The sequence below is a fragment of the Maniola hyperantus genome, chromosome 4, assembly GCF_902806685.2.
Source record: "Maniola hyperantus chromosome 4, iAphHyp1.2, whole genome shotgun sequence".
In the NCBI taxonomy this organism is placed as follows: domain Eukaryota; kingdom Metazoa; phylum Arthropoda; class Insecta; order Lepidoptera; family Nymphalidae; genus Maniola; species Maniola hyperantus.
Genome location: NC_048539.1, coordinates 3,262,108 through 3,284,450, shown reverse-complemented (window position 1 = coordinate 3,284,450; position 22,343 = coordinate 3,262,108). Strand labels below are relative to the sequence as shown.

At 38.7% G+C, this 22,343-nt stretch overlaps 1 protein-coding gene across 1 annotated transcript in view; it reads right to left on the bottom strand.

Moving 5' to 3' along the window:
• Positions 1–1,473: 1,473 nt before the first annotated feature.
• The window catches only part of LOC117981812 (acetylcholinesterase-like), a 66,212-nt gene continuing 45,342 nt past the window's right edge, over positions 1,474–22,343 (bottom strand). The window contains exons 3-5 of the mRNA XM_034968014.2: positions 9,938–11,738; positions 8,810–8,985; positions 1,474–8,171 (exon numbers count right to left, since the gene is read on the bottom strand). Of these exons, the coding sequence (XP_034823905.1) occupies positions 8,044–8,171; positions 8,810–8,985; positions 9,938–11,706 (2,073 nt within the window). The 5' untranslated portion in view covers positions 11,707–11,738 and the 3' untranslated portion in view covers positions 1,474–8,043. The remainder of the gene's footprint in view (positions 8,172–8,809; positions 8,986–9,937; positions 11,739–22,343) is intronic.

Below are 22,343 nucleotides of genomic sequence, written 5' to 3'. Positions count from 1 at the left end.
GAAACTCGGCGGTAGCTCTTTTCAAAGATTTGATGTACAATTTATATTATGCCATGTATAAGAAAAGTATTTGCAGTCCTGCGCGTTGCTGGAACGAGCTGCAAGTCAAATCCACGCTCTCTTATCATTTAGATAATCTTCAATTGTGTATCTAATATGCTTTTTTCAGGAGCATACTTTTAATAGATTTTTTAAACTTGTGTAAAGGCAAGTCCAAAATAGTTTGCGGAATTTTGTTATAAAAGGTTATACCCATACCCACAAATGACTTTTAGACTTATGACTTATGACTTTTGGACATAAAAGTCTGGTGACGAGATTTATGTGGATATCTAGGAATCTTGTTAAGGAATAGTTTAGCCGAAGTGCCAGACACGAGCATCATCATCATCATCAACATCATCGAAACTACAGCTCTTTGTGGACCCGGGCCTACTCTAGAATAGCTCGTACTCGACGCGAAGGAAGCCGCGGGCATCAGCTAGTACTAAAAAGGTAAAATACATATCATACAGAGAATAAACTAAATCACTACCCATATTATAAATGCTAAAGTGAGTTTGTTTGTTGATATGTTGGTACTTATATTGATTTGTTGATTTGTTCTTCAATCACATTGCGACGGATCGACGTGATTTTTTGCATGGGTATATATTTTCTACTTTGTGAGTATAATAAGACCTGGGGAGTGATAAAGGGTACTTGTATGCCGGAAAATCGAACAGTTCCCACAAGATTTTTAAAAACCTAAATCCACGCGAATGAAATCGCGGGACTAGTATTTTTATAATCTCTACAATTTTTAAAGAAATCTTTATCTTTTTTAGTTTTATCATAATTAATTTATATAATCACAAAAATTTATTGATTATCTTGACATACTTGCCTATCGGCAGATTATTGCATTGTATTGCAGGTATTTTTTTCTATTTTTTGCCATATGCTTTTGATTCGAAGGCCAAATGGTAATCGATAATCAGCAGTCTTTTGATGTAATCAAGATTCCGATCAAAAGCCGGAATAGTTTATGATAAAATTGACATTCGATTTAATCATAATCCCGAGGAGATCCAAAATTTTGATCAAACACCCATTTTGATTCTTTCCGCACCCGAATGGTGCCAACGGGCCCTATTTTACAGCCTCTGCTGTCCGTCCGTCCGTCCATCCGTGCGTCTGTCTGTCAGCGGGTTGTATCTCGTGAACTGAAAGTGTATTTCTATTTTTGCTATGACAAAATTAAATAATAATGAAAATTTCAGAACAATTTAAATAAATTAAAAATTGTTATTTCTCATAACGTAGGGAACCTTTCGTGTGCGAGTCCGACTCGCACTTGACCGATTTTTCATTTATGGTAAAATTAATGTTATCGTACAAATTTGTATTCACTTTTTTGTGAATACAATTGCATGAACTTTGCGTACCTATCAGGATAATATCTTTGATAGAAAGAAACAAAATCAAAGACGATTAGTTTATATACAAGCATTTATTTTTATAATTAAACACAAACGTTGCAAACATTCAATAATGCAATCATAGCACTAATATTATATAATAACTTACTAGAAAATTTACTATTAGAATTTAAAAAGATAACTGGAATGTAAATAAACATAGACGACACAGCGTAGGCCTTACTTCAAGCCAGGAACACTTGGAAAAATGCCAACCTGCCAAAACATACGACGAATGAAAGATTTCGTACACGGGTGTTACCAACGGGACCCTATCACAAGCCTCCGCAGTCTCCCCGTCTGTCTATCAGCGGGCTGTATCTCATAAACCGTAATAGGTAGAGTTGAAATTTTCACAGAATGTGTGTGTTCTAACAGCTATGACAACAAATAATATAAAACCAAAATGGCGAATTTCAAAATGGCTGCCATTCAAAATAAAATTAAAGAGTTACATAGTGTTATATCTTGTACGATGGTACGGAACCCTTCTTGCGCAGGTACAACTCGCACAACAAGGTCTGTCTGCCTATCAGCTGTCGTCACATAGTATTAAAAACCGCGAGATGGTTTGCAATGATTGTGGTTGGACTACTGATCATAGAAAATTTGATGTAAAGCCTAGTTCGGACTACATTAGTATTTTAGTAGAGTAGCGAGTAATTTAGTAACTAGATGTGTCTGATTACCAAAATATTAGTCGAGTAGATTAGTAATAGGTACAGTACGCTGCCAAAAGTGATGAACATCTTTAGAAGGAGACAGCAAATTTGTAGAGCACTGTCTCGGTCGTTGAAACCGACAAAGCGTCATATGGGTATGAGTGATAGAGACAACGCTCTACAAAAATGAAATGTCATTCATTCTTAAAGCCGATGTTTATTTCTTTCGGCCGCATACTGTAATAATATTTTGTCGAGTCTATCCATTTTATCCTATTTTTTCAGGCGAGTAGCACCCCTACCACGCGTCACTGCTCACTGGTTCACCAGCTAAACAAGTCTGAACCTTCCAACTTTCGAGTTTTAGTCGAGTAGCGAGGTTCGCGCGTAACTACTAAACTACTCTACACTAACAAAGTGCAAAATGTAAGAACTAATAAATTGTAAGAATAGAAATATTATAAGAACGTATTGTACATTTAAATATAGACTTATTATATACTTGTATCTTTGTTTTTTGATCAATAAACAATTTTTTATTTTATTTAAATTATTTTAGTAGGAGATAAAGTATTTTAGCTACTTAATTCATCATCATCATCAGCCTGTGGACGTCCACTGTTGGACATAGGCCTTCCCTAAAGGGCGCCAACACACCCGGTCCTCAGCCTTCCTCATCCATCCACTTCCCGCCAGCCTCTTTATATCGTCGGTCCATCGTGCTGGAGGGAGCTACTTAATTACTCGACTAAAATATGAGAGTAGTCCGAACTAGTCTACATAGACATATTATATCGTGGCGACGGGTGGCATTTTATAAGTATTCTCGGCTCATATAATTCGTGCTTTCAAAATTTTCGCTATATTAGGCCATTTGTGAATTTAGGAAACGGTAATTAATACATGTTATCATAATTCCGATTTTATCGCACGGTAACTTATCAGCTTAGTATTTTTTTATTCATTTTAATATCATTTGAGTAAAATCTGAGGTTGAGATCTACAAAGCGCACTTTGACTTCGCTCAGTTAAGATTGAGTTAAAAAGAGACAGATGAATGTGAGAGATGTACATCTGTCTCGTTTTAACTCTGTCTTAAGTCTAAGCAAAGTTAGAATGCGCTCTATATATCTCAACCTTACAGTTCAAGTAAGGAAGCTATAGAGCGCTTACCCACTCATGAGCCGTTATGTTGATCGAGCAGATAGAGTGAACTAGAGTGAGGTAACTTTCGGATTAGTCCTAAATCGACGATATGTCAAATATTAGGCTATGTGTGACGTGAAATCAAAGAAAAATAGGCGATTCATAGGCTACCTAGCTTCAAATGTAGGAACATTTGACGCTTGCCAGTGACGTCGAAGCCTTCAAGCCTTAGTTCAAAGGCTAACAAGATAGAGACGTTTACGGCGACAATTTATTATGATGACATGTCTTAATCGTTTTTACATAATTAGGTACTGCCAAGCAGAATCCTAAAAACTGGACACACCTCTTTAAGGCAATGCGCAAGAGGGGTTTATTCGTAGTCCGCTCCTAACAAATCTAGTTTGACTATTATTATACAGGGTGTAACCTTAGCAAAAACTTAGCGTTATTGTTATACTATCTAGACACAATCCAATACCAACAACCATTTGCCTCATTTTGTAGTTTTAGTGATTTAGTATTTTTCAAACCCGCAATGCATAGCGTTCAAAACTGGGATCAATGCCCCACCTACGACGTGGCATTGACTCCGAATGGCCTACTTACGCATCGTTCATTGACCTCTAGCGTCAGGCAGATTTTTTACTAGCAATATTATGTTGTGAACTTTTACAATTATTGTGGTATCATGTCAGTAATCATCAGTTCTATCACCTGTCTTCGTTTTCGCTAGCATTCTGGTTTCACCCTGTATACTAACCAATCAAACTCAATTTGTTGATACTTTCTACTTTCTAGGAACTAATATTTATGACTGCGGTTTTCCAAACCGTTAAAATATCTAGTTTCAAAGTTACACGGTCTCAAGAATTTTCATACAATTCTTTAACCCTTGTAACTTTAAAACTATTTTTTTTTTTACGGAAATCTGGTAAATTACAGACAAAGAAAATTAGTTTCTAGAACACGTCTATATAATTTCATCGAGTTTGACGGGTTAATATTCAAATGAGAACTAAATTACGTTTGTATTGAGCCAGTGACGGAGGTACCGCCGTTAAATTAAATAAAGTATTAAGGGTGGGATCTATAAAGTGCACTCAGACTTTGCTTAGACTTAAGACGGAGTTAAAACGAGACCGATGTATATCTATCAAATAAGTCTGTCTCGTTTTAACTTAATCTTAAGTCTGAGCGAAGTCAAAGTGCGCTTTATAGATCTCAGCCTAAGTATCAGAATGGCGTTAGCGATAGTTTGCTATTTACATTATGAAGCCATACTTTGCAATCCATAGCGATTTATATTTACGCAGAAAATTGTTATTTCATACAATCCAGTGACAGTTTTCTGAACTAGCATACCTACTCGTTGCCTACTTTTCTTCTCTTTTTGTACCATCTCAGAATCATTTTCTATAAATTTAAAGCTGCACACCTAATATTATGTACATTTATGCAGTGTGTAGTTGATATAATTAGTATTTTATTTAGCAGTTATAGCAAGCTTAGATTTTGCGTCAGCAAAAGAGATAACTTTAAATTTGGTGTTTCAAATGTACTTACGTACTTACATTTTGCGCATCTCTAGCTTTCTTGCTTAGTTTAAAGTAAATAAACTCATGCATTTGGACTTAGTTATCATAACAATTTAACGCTTTTGGCACTACTCAACGTCTTCCGGCCTCTTCCCCTTCCTATCCAAAAGTAAACGAACTGAAAGTTGAACAGTGCAAATATGTAAGTAACGTCTACAACTACTAGTATCGCCTAAGTGTTATATCAATATATATAAAAGTGAACAAGAGGCACTCTATAGGTTTATATACGCAGGTTAAAATAAGCGTACTTCGTGAAATATCGAACGTGAAATAACGTGAATACTGACACTAGATTACATCCTCTAACATCAGCCTATAACCACTCGTATAAGCTACTCGAAAAGCCATATTATCTGTCTGAATATAATTTATAAATTAGTTATTATCGAAACACCATTATTCAAGACAGACGACATAGCTCAATTGACGACTTATACAAATACACAATTAAAATTTGTATATTTTACTCCTAGTCTAATTACAAAATGAAATCAACAAAAGCCCGAAATAGTAAATCTATTAAAATTAAATATTTTATCATCTACATCTCATAAGGTATCGTCTTTCACAACAGGTTATAAGTTTGACACATAGGCACCTGAGCCCTGCCCTCGAATTAAAAAGACATAAAAACTAAGATCCGAACAACAACGAGTCCTACTTTAAATACTAACATTCATATACGTTATTTATATGAATTTAATATAGAGCAAGATTCCAGGACCACCAGACCTTACTTATTTTCTGAGCAACAAAATATTATGTGGGATAGAATAGTGTTAGTGTGCACTGTTAAGGTACGCATATCTGCTAGCTTGTGCTAACAACAAAATTATAGATATCAACTGTTAAAGGTCCCTACTAAAAACATTATTCTTTTCTTTAAGTTTGGGTGCTGATTTTTATGCATATTTCACATATTATAAAGAATTAATAAACATTCCAGACGCTTCCCGTCAGCGTTAATTTTTTAAACCCCAATTTCACCCCCGTTTGGTTAAACATTTGTAATGCTATCCCTTTTTGGCAGATGACATACGCGATTTTCAAAGAATGTTCTAAACCATGATTAATTTGCTTGGTGAAATTAGGCATGGAGCTCGTAAAAAATAACATAATATTGAATCTTATAATCAATATTTAATCTTACTTATACTTAGTCTGAGTCGTAATTTTTATATTAATATGATGCTCATTAAATATACATAAAAATCAGCAATCAGGCTTTAACAAAAGTTAGTAACGTTTTATGTACGTTAGCAGCTGATATGTTTAAATTAGCTGTCTGCATAAGCTAGCAAATAATATATGCGTACGTTAAAAGTACACACTAAGGGTGAGATGTATAGAGCGCACTCTGACTTTACTTAGACTTAAGACAGAGTTAAAACAAGACAGATGTATATTTCTTACATAAATCTGTCCCGTTTTAACTCAATCTTAAGTCTGAGCAAAGTCAAAGTACTACTCTAGTAGTAGTACACTACTCTCTCCCACACATTTAAGTGTCTCAAAAAAATAAGTAACCTGGCAGCACTGGGATCTTGCACCAATAATATTCGATTACTATAAAATAGTTCTCGCAATAGACGTTAGAATTACTGTATTGTACTAGTAAGTTGTATTTTGTATCTCGAACAAATTGTATAGATTCAACTATCTCATAAATACCAATATTCGAAAGCTGAACCGCTGGACTACTAATATTCTCTAAGCTAGATATTGAGTCAATCCTAAACATTAAGATACTAATTTGTATGTCCTAACATACTGAGTGTACTACACACTGAATTCACCATAATTGCGCCGCCATTCTCCGCATAAGTAGGTACATAAGAACTTCAAAGAGAATTTTATTTAGGAGATAGAGAAGTAATATACCTATATGTTTTCTTATTTTGTACCTATCTGTGATGTTCATCATGTTAACATGTCTTAATAGCATTTGATTATTTTTCGATTGCATTTTCTTGCTTTTTCTCTCTACCATTGGCTTTATACTTATCATTAATATTAGTTATGCTTTCCTTTTCATACTTTACATCTAAAATACAATCAGTTACATTCTAAATATCTTCCAACCAATCCTATTATTTAAAATCTTCTGCGAAAGATTATGTTGTTTGTTACGGATTTGTTCAAACATTTGCTTTCGCTCTCCAGATATTGGTTTTACAAATCGCACCATTTATCATGTACAACTTTCTAATATTGGTCCGCTACAGAGTTGTGAAGTGACCTAGCTTATACTCTTAACTTACACTAAGGCTAGAATGAACTTAAACATTTCTATGCCTTGCGTGATATGTATTGCAATAGAGGCGCTTTAAAGCTAAGATTTTATTTGTATCTCATTTACTTAATTTGTTAATCCATCAATTCTAAGTTAATCTTACTTTGCGTTATCTTTTGCAAGTTTCTGTTCTTATTTAGTTATCCACGGCAACTATTTTTCTCAATTTGTTATTTCATTGTCATAACCCTTTTTAACCTATTCTTGTAAGATATGTAAAATCTTATCAACTAAGACGAAATAACCACTACGTACTCCTATAATTTGTTATTAACAAGTGATATGTTGATGGAGGCATCACTCCCTTTTAAAATAGATATAACATTAACTTCATGAACAATATTACCTTCCTTACAATAAATTATGAAACTTAACTAAAGCTTGATAAATATTTAATGGACTTACAGAGCAATATAACACTTAAGGTGGCTTACAACTAAAGTATACATAATTAGTTAAATACTATTACATATAAAAATAATTTTTAAATATTCCACTGATTTATTGGACAGAAATGCGTAAACGCTAGGCCCACTGTAGACATACTGAACATTCAAAATATCACTAACTACATACGTATCTAGGACGACTTTCCCTCATTGACACTTCGAAAATAATTTCAACACAATGTTGATTTACGAAACAAAACATAAAACCTGAATTCCTAAGCCCACATTTTAAAAATCGACTTCACTTTATTCTAATTTACATAATAATTATTAACAATTAAATTTATTAACAGCGGGCCATTAATAATACAATTAATAATCTCTCCACCATCACTACATAATATAATATTAACATCAGTGGAGTATTGAAAAGCGAACGGAATAAACCAACATCAAAAAGCCAAATATCATCATTATCCCTAAATAAACCATTCATTTTAATTTTAACAGGGCTACCCTCACAGTGGCTAGAGAAATAAGTCCCAAGTAGACCGCTATGATCGTCGGTCGATATGATGGTGTTGCAGAGTTCGTACAGTTCTTTGGAGGCTCTGGTTTACCTGTAAAAGATCATAAACAAATTAGAGACATCATTCACCTTTATCCTCTTTGTGGCATTGGACATGGTTTTCGTCCGAGACGTGGTCGCTAACTGTGGGGCTTTATAAAAAACTCAGTCACATACAGTGGCGTGCACAGGAGTTCAAGCCAGGGTATGCATTTAGGTATGAACTTGTTTTACGGCAGGTTATAATGAAAAAGTAAGCATTGATTTCTTACAATGAGGGTAAGCAGTGCGTTTATGCTTCTATGAGCTGCACGCCACTGGTCACATAGCAACCGATGGAGAGTACTATGCTTGGAGTTACTCAACGTAATCAAATCAGAAATGAGGAGATCCATAGGATAAACAGAGTAACTGACATAGCTTAGCGGGTAGTGCAGCTTAAGTGGCAATGGGCCAATGAGAAGGACACGTCATAGTTCGAAAAACCGATAGACGTTTTGCAAGACCCCTCCCCCAGACCAGGTAGACGGACAACATCAGGCAAATCGTAGGGAGACGTGCATTCAGGCGGCGTAAGACCGTGGCGTATGCAAGTCGCTACAAGATACCTTTTGTCCAGCAGTGGACATCTACCGGTTGATGATGATGATGAGATGATCATTATGATGTTTATAAAATACTACTACTTACTAGTAGCCATCATTAGTTGAGGCAGGTACTTCTGCCAGAAGGCGCATTGTTTGACACGAAGACCGTGTCCCACCGCACTTGAATTCACAGCGAGCGAGAGATATTCTCGCCCAAATGCTGTGTGAACAGGCCAATGGACCTTCGTCATTTCGCCATTAGCGTTTAGAGATGGATTCCTGAAATGTAAATTTTCGAATCATTTACTTTCGTTTAAGCATATTTATTTTTATACCAGAATATTATACTAAGCTGTGATAGCCTAGTGGTTAGGACGTCCCCCTTCTAATCGAAGGTCTGGAGTTCAATCCCGGGCACGCACCTTTAACTTTTCGGAGTTATGTGCGTTTTAAGTAATTAAATATCACTTGCTTTTACGGTGAAGTAAAATATCGTGAGGAAACCTGCATGCCTGAGAGTTTTCCATAATGTTCTCAAAGGTGTGTGAAGTCTACCAATCCGCACTTGGCCAGATGGCCAAAACCCTTCTCACTCTTCTAGAGCCTCAATAGCTCAACGGGTAAAGGAGTGGACTGAAAAAAAAACCGAAAGGTCGACGGTTCAAACCCCGCCCGTAAACTATTATCGCATAGTTTGACGCTTAGTTGGAGAGGAAAGGGGAATATTAGTCATTTAACTCTGAGAGGAGACCCGTGCTCTGTAGTGATCCGGCGATGGGTTGATCATGATGAATCTACTAAAATTATTCATATTGTATACCTACTTGTAAACTATTATTGTAACTTCATAAATAACTTATTTGTGATTGTGATACTAAATACTTAATACTGGGTGGTGGGATGACATCAAACGAGTCGCAGGGAGACGCTAGATTCAGGCGGCTCAAGGCCATGGCTTGTGACAATCCCTACAAGAACGCTCAAAATGATAAAAAATCGGACGGATTTGGCTGGAATTTGGAATGGAGATAGATGTGACCCTGGAGAGTGACATAGTCTACTTTTTATCCCGTAAAATCAAAAAGTTCCCGCGGGATTTTGAAAAACGTAAATCCACGCGAACGAAGTCGCGGGCATCAGCTAGTGATGAAATAATAAAAGAATTTCGAATCTACTTCATCAGCCTAAACTAATAAGTATTTTTTTTAATAGTAATAATATTTATACATACCCTGATCTTGCAAAATTGGCCCAATATCTCATTAAACGTTTGCTGAATTCGACTTCTTCTGGTGAATAATTCTTTCCTGGGTTAAGGGGCTCACCAAATACATAATTAATTTCATCCGCGTGCATCACTCCAGTCCAAGATGGCCAAGGATTGTTCTTGCTGCGATGTTTGTAGTAGTAGGTGTAAACATTGTTCCCAGTTTCAGCATAACGATGTGCGAATTCATTGACACCGCAAGTGAAGTGGTAATCACCAACCATTTTGTCTAAAGCATTTCTGTTTTTTATTGGATCTTCTGTATTAAGCCAGTCCGTATATTCAAACACAACGGCTTGTCTGCCTACATCATTCACGTAAGGATTTAACTCCATTACAGCTTGGAGAAACTGCTCTCGAGTTATTCCAACATTTTCTTCTTTTGGAAATAATTCAGTGAGATAGTAAAGGATAAAGTAATAACCTTCCTCTGTGTTTGATCCCATTAGAATGTTTGTCTTTTTAAAGTTTTGATGTACTAATGATTTCCGAGGCATTTCATCCAAAAATGAGCCATCAATGATGGGTACAAAAGGGAATTCACAAATGCCAAGTGTTCCCCACTCGTTATTAACTAGTTCATCGGCACTCTTTTTTCTTAAGCAGTCTATCATAGGTCCCAGGTCTGACCTAGAATTTGGACAGTGAACTGCTTCGGCTAAACGTATACCACGCAAAATACTCTCCTCCCTCGAAATGATGGCCCAGGGAGCAGTAGCTGCTCCAGATTGCATTATAGCCTGGGAAAATAAATTTCTAGAAAGAGGTGATAACAAATGTAAAGAAACTGACACAGCACCAGCAGATTCTCCAAAAAGTGTAATATTATGAGGGTTTCCGCCAAAATAACCAATATTGTCTCTAACCCAATGTAAAGCCATTAGTTGGTCAAACAATCCAGCATTCCCGGGAACATCTGCAGTATCGAAAAATAGGAACCCGAGTGACGCCACTCTGTACTGCATCGACACATACACAATATTTTCTTCCGATACAAGGATTTTAGGATCATATACATCCAATGTCGCAGTCCCAGAATAGAAACCACCACCAAACACCCATAGCATGACTGCCGCGTTTTTGGGACGTGGTTTTGGTGTTACGATATTTATATACAAGCAATCCTCCTGCATATCCGTATTGGGATTCCACATCATTGCGCCAGGAAAGTCACCGAACACGGTATCTACAATTTGAACGCATGAGTGTGGCAGGGTCGTCGTGTTGAGGATTTCATCGCCCCAGTTTTCTACGGGTCGCGGGTGTCTAAATCTGAGATCTCCGAGGGGTTTTTGAGCGTAGGGGATGCCAAACCATGCGTCTACTTGTTTTCCAGTCGCTGCAGTAAGAGTGATGCCTCTGACTCGCCCTTTTCTAGTGCGTACTATTAGGGGGTCATCGGCTTCGGGGCCGAGTTGGGGTTCGTCAGCCATGAGTTCCTCGATCCTTTCATGGTTGGAGTAGAAGCGTTCTTCGCTGGCTCGCTTGGAGGAGGACTCGTCGTCGAACTTGGCGCGCTTGGACGAGGTCTCGTGATCGTCCTGGCGCGGGAGGATGGTGTCGAGCTCGGGGTTGTACCGCACGGCCTCGCCGTGGCCGCGGTAGGGCTGGGGTGGCGCCGGGGCGGGGAAGTGCGGCGCGTGCTCGGGCGCGTGGTGCCTCGCGCGGTGCTCGTGGGGGCTGGCCAGCGCACGCGCCAGCAGCGCTGCGAGCGCCGCAACCAGCACGCGCATGCCGCCGCTACACGCGCTCCCACAATCACCACCTGGAAATGCAGACAATCATTTTAAGTGACGCATGGCTTACTAGCTGACCCATCTCTGGTTCGGAATACCCTTCCTTCCTAGAAGTACCTACTAGCTACCCATCTCTGGTTCGGAATACCCTTCCTTCCTAGAAGTACCTACTAGCTACCCATCTCTGGTTCGGAATACCCTTCCTTCCTAGAAGTACCTACTAGCATCGCGGTTGCTCTTTTCAAAAGTTTCATTGACAAAATTATGTAATAGGTATTATATAATGGGTACCTACTAAGGCTATTAAGGAATATAGCCTAAAAAGTTAAGTCTTCGGACTCCTATTTGGGGGATCCGGAGTTCAATCAATCAATAGTACCTATTTGTTGTTATAGCGGCAATAGAAATACACATTCTGTAAAAACTTCAGGTCTCTACCTATTATGGCTCACGAGATACAGCCCGGTGACAGACAGACGGACAGACGGACAGCGGAGCCTTAGTAATAGGGTCCCGTTGGCACCCTTTGGGTAAGGAACCCTACAAATTATCCTACTTAATAATATAAATATCAAAGTATGGATGTTTGGATGTTTGTTACTCAATCATGCAAAAACGGCAGAACGGATTTGGATGAAATTTGGAAATGTGAATCCACGCGGACGAAGTCGCGTCATCAGCTAGTTAAACATAATTTTAATAATTTACGAGAATGTTAGTTGCATTAATTAGCTTATCAGAATCAGATATAATAAACTTTGGCACATAGATAGATAAGCACAGGTGCACACATTTTGGATTATTTATAATCGGGCGATGTATTAAATAGATGTCTGGTTGCCACCCACATATTATTAGGTAGGTACACAGAATTTAGTGACTAATCGGTCATTTGGGAATGGAAAATTAATGATCGATAGGTATTTTAAAAACAGACCAATGGACTTTTGGTACCTACTGTTGTTATCGTACTCTTGTACACGAGGCAACATAAGCCTGCCTTTCCACCAGAGATGTGGTACGTTGCTCAGCGACGGATATGTGTCAAATCCACCAATAGAATCGATTGATTTTCATAGCATAGCTTAGCTTATCTCTGGTGGAAGGGGGTTAAACGAAGCCATTTTTTTTCATAAGTACGTATTAGTTGAACCGAGGGATGCAAGCTAAGGACACGAGCTAAGGACACGAGCTAAGACACGAGCTAAGGATGCGAGCTAAGGACAAGAGCTAAGGATGCGAGCTAAGAACACGAGCTAAGGATGCGAGCTAAGGACACGAGCTAAGGATGCGAGCTAAGGACACGATCTAAGGATGCGAGCTAAGGACACGAGCCAAGGACACAAGCTAAGGACACGATCTGAGGATGCGAGGTAAGGATTCGCGAGCTGTGTAGAATTAAAAAAAAATAAAAAAAAATCTTTTTTATTCGAATATTTGATATAGGTACAAGATTATGCCATGTATAAAATAGTATTTGCAGTCTTGTGCGTTGCTGGAACGAGTTACAGGTCAAATCCAGGTTGTTTTATCATTTAGATAATCTTCAATTGTGTAATATGCTTTTTTCAGGAGCATATTTTTAATAGATTTTTTAAACTTGTGCAAAGGTAAGTCCAAAATAGTTTGCGGGATTTTATTATAAAAGGTATATACTACCCATACCCACAAATGACTTGTGGACTTTCCTGAGGCGGAAGGTAGGAGCTGCAAGCTTGTTTCTGTTTCTACTTAGCCTATTGTGTAGTAGCTATGGGAAGTATGGAGGACAAGCAATGATTAAGCGTATTTTAGCTACCGTCGTGTATCTTCGTTGCATAGATAGCTACCTCGAGCAAAACGCCTCTTCACAGCACATCTTACACGCTCCGTTACAACACTTAGCTTTGGTGGAAATAGACATGTAGTTTCGTAGCTTAGCTTTAACCTGGCTCAACGCTTAGCTATCTACTACATCGCACATCTCAGGCGGAAAACATTGTTAAGAACTCGGGCATGCAGGTTAGCTCACGTTGTTTTCAAAGCAAGTGATATTGCTTAAAACGCACATAGCTCAGGAAAGTTAGAGGTGCGTGTCCGAGATCATATCCCAGACCCCCCCAATAGGAGGCTAAAGCCTTAACCACAAGGCTATCCCCGCTTGAAAATATATTTCAATTATATTATTTAGGTACCTACTTGTTTTTCATTCAAAGAAGCCTAACGCCTACCACAAGACCGAAATACTTCATCGATTAGCAATCTATGTTTATCTAAACTTCAAACTGAAATAGATTTCCTAAACAGAGTTCTAAATAAAAGTAAACTGGCTTATTAGATATGTATTATAACAGTTTATGCGCTTGGGTATCGTTTGGTATTAGAATTTATTTGAGGGAACTACGATGAATTTGGGCCACGGGCAAAATAAAATTTGATTTATAATTTCACTTAATTCAGTCTTGCGGTTGCGTGGTAGATAAAACAAGGAACCCTTATAGTTTCATCCTGTCTATCTATCCATCTGCTCATCTGTATATTTGTGCTTCTGTCTGTGTGTCTCAGTCCGTGTTATTATCTTTAACATTTGATACTTAATAATCATTAAAACTGAGTCTAAATGGTACTTACACAAGTCGTATGTGGGAAGATCAGATGGAAGCCCATATTAGAAACTATATTCCTTGGAAAAACTACACTGTTACGTCATTGATAGAAACCCAAAGGTTAGGTTAGGTTAGCCCAGTGGTTGAGACGTGCGCCTCCTAATCGGAGGTCGGAGGTTCGATTCTGGACACGCATCTCTGACTTTTCAAAGTTATGTGCGTTTTAAGCAATTAAATATCACTTGCTTTAACGGTGAAAGAAAACATCGTAAGGAAACCTGCATGCCTGAGAGTTGTTGTTCTCAAAGGTTTGTGAAGTCTGCCAATCCGCATCGTGGCAGACTATGGCCTGAGCCATGGAGAGGAGACCCGTGCTCAGTAGTGGGACGGGTAACACGTCCGCCTTTCAAAGTGTATACAACGTAAGACGAAGTAGAACAACGAAATCGTTGAACAAGCAATTAGGCAAAGCCGATTGTTCGCCGCAAGTCTGCACAAAGGCCTTCCTGCGAGCGGTAATGGCCGCGCCGCTGCGGGAAATGACATAAACAGCCGTACTCAGAGTTGCTTAATCGTTACTTAAGTTTAGTTAAAACAAGACAGAGACTCTCTCACATAAATCTGTCTCGTTTTAAAGTGAGTGTTACAAAGTTAGGGCCAGCGCAGACCGAGCGCGGCTACCACCTGCCATGGGCCTACCAACCTTTTGACGACCTCCCTGGCGCAGTGGCCTTAATAAGTGGGAGATCCCGGGTTCAATTCTCGGCAGGGGTAATTTAGGAATTTATATTTTCTAAATTGTCTCCGGTCTGGTTTAGTGAGAGGCTACAGCCGTGGCTAGTTGTCACCCTACCAGCAAAGAAACCAGTAGAAACCGATATGGGGTATAAATTTTATAAAACTACCATATACAATAAACCAAAATCTCAGGAGCTCTCCTCAGGAGATGTGGAGGATGCTCTGGTGTCGGGGCGATCGTGCGTCGAGCGTGTTTTGGGATTTGTGTGGTGGTGCCGAATCACAGAATATAAAAAGTAGCTCTCATAAAAATGACACTCTCCAGGTCATTAACTATACTACACCCATGCAATGCGTAGATCCGTTGCTCCGTTGCGACGTGATTGAAGGACAAACCAACAAACCAATAAACCAACAAAACAACAAACGAACACCATTTCGCATTTATAATATGGGTAGTGATGCGTAGTGAGTAGTGATAATATGGGTAGTGATGCGTAGTGAATAGTGATAATATGGGTAGTGATGCGTAGTGAGTAGTGATAATATGGGTAGTGATGCGTAGTGAATAGTGATAATATGGGTAGTGATGCGTAGTGAGTAGTGATGCGTAGTGAGTATAGTGATAATATGGGTAGTGATGCGTAGTGAGTAGTGATGCGTAGTGAATAGTGATAATATGGGTAGTGATGCGTAGTGAGTAGTGATGCGTAGTGAGTATAGTGATAATATGGGTAGTGATGCGTAGTGAGTAGTGATAATATGGGTAGTGATGCGTAGTGAGTAGTGATAATATGGGTAGTGATGCGTAGTGAGTAGTGATAATATGGGTAGTGATGCGTAGTGAGTAGTGATAATATGGGTAGTGATGCGTAGTGAGTAGTGATAATATGGGTAGTGATGCGTAGTGAGTAGTGATAATATGGGTAGTGATGCGTAGTGAGTAGTGATAATATGGGTAGTGATGCGTAGTGAGTAGTGATAATATGGGTAGTGATGCGTAGTGAGTATAGTGATAATATGGGTAGTGATGCGTAGTGAGTAGTGATAATATGGGTAGTGATGCGTAGTGAGTAGTGATAATATGGGTAGTGATGCGTAGTGAGTATAGTGATAATATGGGTAGTGATTCGTTACAAACAAACCTAATCGAATTGAGTCACAAGCGGGAAGATCTGAGAGTTCACCGCATCAATATCACAAGAATAGAAAGAAGAAAGAAAAGTCAAGAAGAAGGTACCAAATAATATTAAAGCTGTGATATTAGGACGTCCGCCTCCTAATCGGAGGTCGGGGGTTCGATCCCGGACACGTACCTCTAACTTTTCGGAGTTATGTACATTTTAAGTAATTAAATATCACTTGCTTTAATGGTGAAGGAAAACATCGTGAGGAAAACTGCATGCCTTCAAAGGTGTGAGAAGTCTGCCAATCCGCACTTGGCCAGCGTGGTAGACTATTGCCAAACCCCTTCTCACTCTGACAAGAAACTTGCTGCTCGATTGCGGTAGAATGACAGCTACAATGTCACGATTCCAATCACCTCTGAGTGGTTGACGCTCGCTCACTATTGGCTACAATGCATTGTTGCAACAACAATTGCACAAATTCAGCCAATCAGAACAATTGAGATTGTACTAATGATTGATGCAGTTTTTACGAAATCGACCTACTGTGCTCTGTAGTGAGCCGACGATGGGTTGATCATGATGATGATGATGATGACATAATATTGAAGTCGGTTTATTTTCGTTGTTTCTTATACCTACGTGTACCAAAACCAACCTAATTCAAATAACTAGAAACCCCTGATTCTCTAACCCAGCCCTATCTTACCTACGTCTAATCCAAAAGATAATATTATGCTTGCAAAATACGCTACGGACTTTGGCTTGAAGCCATTCGCCTACTTTAGAGATCGTAGACTAGAGTTGTTTGCTGAATAAGATGTCAGTTTTTGTATTAGGTAGATACACACAGACATAGCACAGAATCTCTGCCTGTCTGTCTGTTTGTTACCTTTTCACGGCTGAAACGGTAGACTGATCATATCGAAAGGCATCCTGGCACTTTTTATTCCGGAACATAATCAAAGAGTTCCCACGGAATTAAAAAAGAAAGAGAAAGAAATCAAAGAGACCGAAACGTTTATCGGGTTTTTCAAACGATGCGCCCCATCCGTTGCCACTTAAGGTTCGCAACTCGTGAAGCTGTCGGCTTCCCTGTTTCTCCCACAGAGCTCCTCATTTCTGATTTTGTCACGTAATTTTGTGTACGGAACATTGAAAACCCCCGAGGGAAACGCTAGCACACAATCTAGTAGCAAAGCTTCATAACGTATAGCTTGCTTCGTTCAAATATTTGCGCAGGCCGCCGGTGTTTTTGTTAGTATTGACAGAGTAAAATAAACCCTCGCGGATATCGCCAGGCCCGGCCGGTTGCGAGGAAAAACACGAAAATGTCTCATATCCGAAATCGATTTTGTTTATTCGGTTTCGTTTAGGCTGCTTACAGATCTACGACAGAAAACTAACAGAAACGTATCGTCATTCCATTTCTAAAAAGCCGTTAGCTGAAAAAAGTAGTTTTTGAGTGCCAAAAACATGGGAGCATACTAAAAAAAGAATGCTCGTAGGACTAAGTTTTTTTAGATTGTTTTGTTTTTAGTTTGGTCCTAAGTGGGTAAGTACCTAGCATTATTTTAACAACAAATTTTAGATTTTTGAAAATCCTCACTTTTTTGTCTAAAGGTAACTCAAAAACAAGGTACTAAATTGCAGTTAAACACTTCAGAAATAGGACAGCAGATTGTGACATCTGGAAAATTCTAAGACAATGCCTAGAATTGGAAATACTTAGTGCTTTTGTTCAAGCAATTTTCAATGAGACACGACACACGAGGACAGTGGAAGCTAAGCCCTGGTACAAAAACAAGGCGCGCGCCGAATTAAATTATGCAAATACTCCAAAAACGCCCATCTAGCGGTTTCTCGGAAAATTACACTTCGCTAAGAAATGACGGCCTGGAATTTAACATGCCTTGGCTTTTGCTACTTTTGTACGGACAATTTGGCTCTGTGTATAATTTTACTTATTTCTTTTTGTCGATTACGAGTCATCCCTAAACTGCAATCTCACCTGGTGGTAAGGGATGAATGCAGTCTGAAGAAGTAAGCGGGATATATTTTTATTATTGCATTGTCATCCAGTTCTAATATATGTTTAATTCACTAACTCTGCAAAGTTAGTTTAAAATCGATTGTAATATTTGCAATTAACAGACCGACAAGAAAATCAGTTTGTAAAAACTTCAATTGGCTTGGTGATGACAATGTTGGTAGTTAGGAAAGCTCTCTAAAGAAAGGTGGCAGAAAGCGTTGATATGCTGCTGGATTGCGGTAGAATGACAACTGCAATGTCACGATCGCAATCACCTCTGATTGGTTGTTGCTTGCTCACTATTGGCTACAATGCATTGTTGCAACAAGAATCGCACAAATTCAGCCAATCACAACAATCGAGATTGTAATAATGTTATTTACAAGTTTGAAAAATCTATTAAAAGTATGCTCTTAAAAAAAGCATATTATACAGTGGAAGACTATGTAAATGATAAGAAAGCTTGGATTTGACTCGCTCCAGCAATGCTAGGGGCTGCAATTGTTTGTACAGTATGGTATAATAATATTGTAAATTGATCACTTGAAACGAGCAACCGCCGAGTTTCTTGCTGGTTCTTCTCGGTAGGAACAGCATTCCGAACCAGTGGTAAATTTAACTAGTTAACGATTCAAAAGCACTTGTAATAAGTCTACTTGAATAAAATATATTCTATTCTATTCTAATGATTGATGCAGGCTTTACGAATGATTTAACACGAAACGCCCTAGCCTACCTACCTACCTAGTATGTAGGTAACTTCTAAGCTCCCATGATCCCTATTGCTTTTAAGACGACATGAAACACGGGCGCTAATAGATGGGTATTCCAAATCAATGGACATCATTATGATAGGCTTAGCAACAGAATTATGGGCAAGCAAATGAATAACATAAATGTAATTATTATAGTCACTAACAATATTTCGTCTGTGTTAAATATGTGATACTAATCCCATCCTCACATACACTTCTACAGAAGAAGACAATTTTGCAGAACGTTTAGGCATGTAGGTTTCATCATTTATTTATTTTAAATACGAATAGCGAGCAAACGAGCAGGGGCGTCAAATGTTAAGTGATTACCGCCGCCCATGAACATTTGCAGCACCAGAGGAACTGCCGATGCGTTTCCGGCCTTTCAGGAATTTGTTGGTCCGCCCCATAGATTAATTATTGATCTCGCTCCGCTCTACGTCCGCCCCTTGAACAACCCCATGTTGTAATCACCACCATCAGTATCATCTTGACTAATATAAGGTATATCTAATATATAAATATACCCATCGACTCATATTATATTGTATCTAAAACTAAATCAGCCTGTACTGTCCCACGTCACGGCAAAGGCCTCCCTCCGATCCTTCCACCATTCCCTATTCCGTGCCTCTTCCTTTATACAATTCTATAAATTCGTATATCGTACGAGTAGATCTGAAGCATATTATAAAACTTGTCTTTTTCGCTCTCCAGTATATCTTGTGAAGGAATCTTGGCTGCCTGTATAGCGTCGCAAATTACATCGCCGATAATAGGCTGACAGCGGTCTCATGATGAAATTTATGGCTGACTCATAACCTAAAGGAGCCATTATGATGACGTTAATATCAAATATTTTGTACGGTATTATAGGTATTCAGGATTTTCTTAAAAAACCTTAGGTAGGTACCTTTCGACGACCTCCCTGGCGCAGTGGTGAGTGCTGTGGTCTTAATAGTGGGAGGTCCCGGGTTCGATTCCTGGCAGGGGTTTGGAATTTTATAATTTCTAAATTTCTGGTCTGGTCTGGTGGGAGGCTTCGGCCGTGGCTAGTTACCACCCTACCGGCAAAGCCGTGCCGCCAAGCGGTTTAGCGTTCCGGTACGATGCCGTGTAGAAACCAAAGGGGTATGGGTTTAATAAAAACTGCCATACCCCTTCCAGGTTAGCCCGCTATCATCTTAGACTGCATCATCACTTACCACCAGGTGAGATTGCAGTCAAGGGCTAACTTGTATCTGAATAAAATAAAAAGGTAGGTACATGGACTTGCAATGCGTCTGAGTAGGTACCTACTAGGTAGGTATGTACATATCGTGCGCGACGTGTCGAGATGGCAAATGAAAATGAAAGAGCCACCATGGGACTTTTAAAAACTAAATTCACGCGGATTAATCTATATGTAAGTATATTTAAAATCGCAGGCATGAGCTAGTTGTAGAAAAGGTGACTGACTGACTGACTGATCTATCAACGCACAGCTTAAACTACTGGACGAATTGGGCTGAAATTTAGCATGCAGATAGCTATTATGACGCAGGCATCCACTAAGAAAGGATTTTTGAAAATTCAACCCTTAGAGGAATAAAATAGGGGGTCAAAATTTGTGAAGTCCACGCGGAAGAAGTCGCGTGCATAAGCTAGTATTATAAGATAAAAGAATTTGGTAAGAGGAGAAAGAAGCTTATATAACTTCTACCTAACTTGAAATCCGACATTTTGAAATTGCATCATTCAGTAGAAGAAAGCCTCTCCATTCGTTATCAGGTGAGGTATCTTCGTAACGATCAATTAACCGCCAAGGTCAGGCATGACACGCGGTCTGTCGCAGTGCCACTCCACTCCGCTTGAATTGTAAATAGCTGCCGTATCTACCGTGACCTTATATCACGATATCCAAAATTGCAATGTTAATCCATACTATTTAATATCATAAATGCAAAAAAGTGTCTGTTTGTCTGTCGGTCTCTTTCACCTTTTCTGTAATCGGCAGAGAGATATTTCGCATCGCAGAGATAAACATTGGCTATGATGGATACGGTCTGTCGCAGTATTGTTTATTGTTTACTAGCTGATGCCCGCGCCTGCGTCCGCGTAAATTTAGGTTATTTAAAATTCCCGTGGGAACTCTTTGATTTTTCGGGATATAAAGCCTATGTCACTTTCCAGGTCTTTAACTATACCCATGTAAAAAATCAAGTCAATCCGTTGCACCATTGCGAGGTGATTAAAGGACAAACCAACAAACCAATAAACCAACAAACAAACAAACAAACACACTTTCGCATTTATAATAAGGGTACAGATTGATACAAAACATGCCTGAGGAGACATACAGTTGTCCAATTTATTACTCCAAAAACAATTCCAATAAAACTATAATCAGAATCAATCTGAAGTCTCGACAAGTCTACAAATCAAATCCACTCTAACACCAATGATTCAAAATGAATATGAATATCCTGGGGGAACTTCTTAGGGACAGTTTTTTGCTTTTAAAAAAGTAAATTCGCATTTCTCGGGAATTTTATCATGATATGACCTACTTTAAAATGGTTTTATGCCTATAAGGTGATGAACTTACAAATTTGTTATTAGATCTTGGTTATTAGGTTTCTGTACCTCAAAAGGAAAAACGGAACTCTTATAAGATCACTTCGTTGTCTGTCTGTCCGTCGTGTCTGTCACCTGATAACCTATAGGGCACTTCCCGTGGACCTAGAATCATGAAAGTTGGTAAAGGACAAATCCGAAAACCGTGAATTTTTTGTAAAAAATTAAAATGTGTTCATCAACAAAAATAATTAGTATTTTCAACTTCTTAGTAACTTTTAAGTTAAATAATAATATCACTTGCTCCTTGCTCTAATAACCCTTCTTACTTTGAGAGGAGACCTGTGCTCTGCAGTGAGCCGGCGATGGGTTGATCTTGATGATGATAATGATCACTTGCTTTATAGGTAAACATCGTGAGGAAACCTGCAAAGAGTTCTTTACAACGAAGTGATCCTATAAGGGTACCTTTTTCCTTTTGAGGTACGGAACCCTAAAAAGTGCTGCGCCATGATGCCAACGAGATGTTATATTGATGAATCCGATCCTGGACGAGATATACCTAGACCATAAAACGTTTAGTCAGAATGCTATTGAGCTATGTGATTTTGAGGATTACCACCGTTGTCTACGGTTCATATTCTTTAAGGCGCGCTCTATTCTAAGTAAGATATATACCTTACTTTTACCCTTTTGTGGTTTATTAATAAATTCCCTTTTAAACATAATTCAACCATAAAAAGTCGGAACGTGCTACGACTTATTATGCTTTACCTCAGAGTTTCGCCGCTTCAGAAGTCGGAAAATCCTCTTTAATTGGTCACGACTAACACTCTTCCGA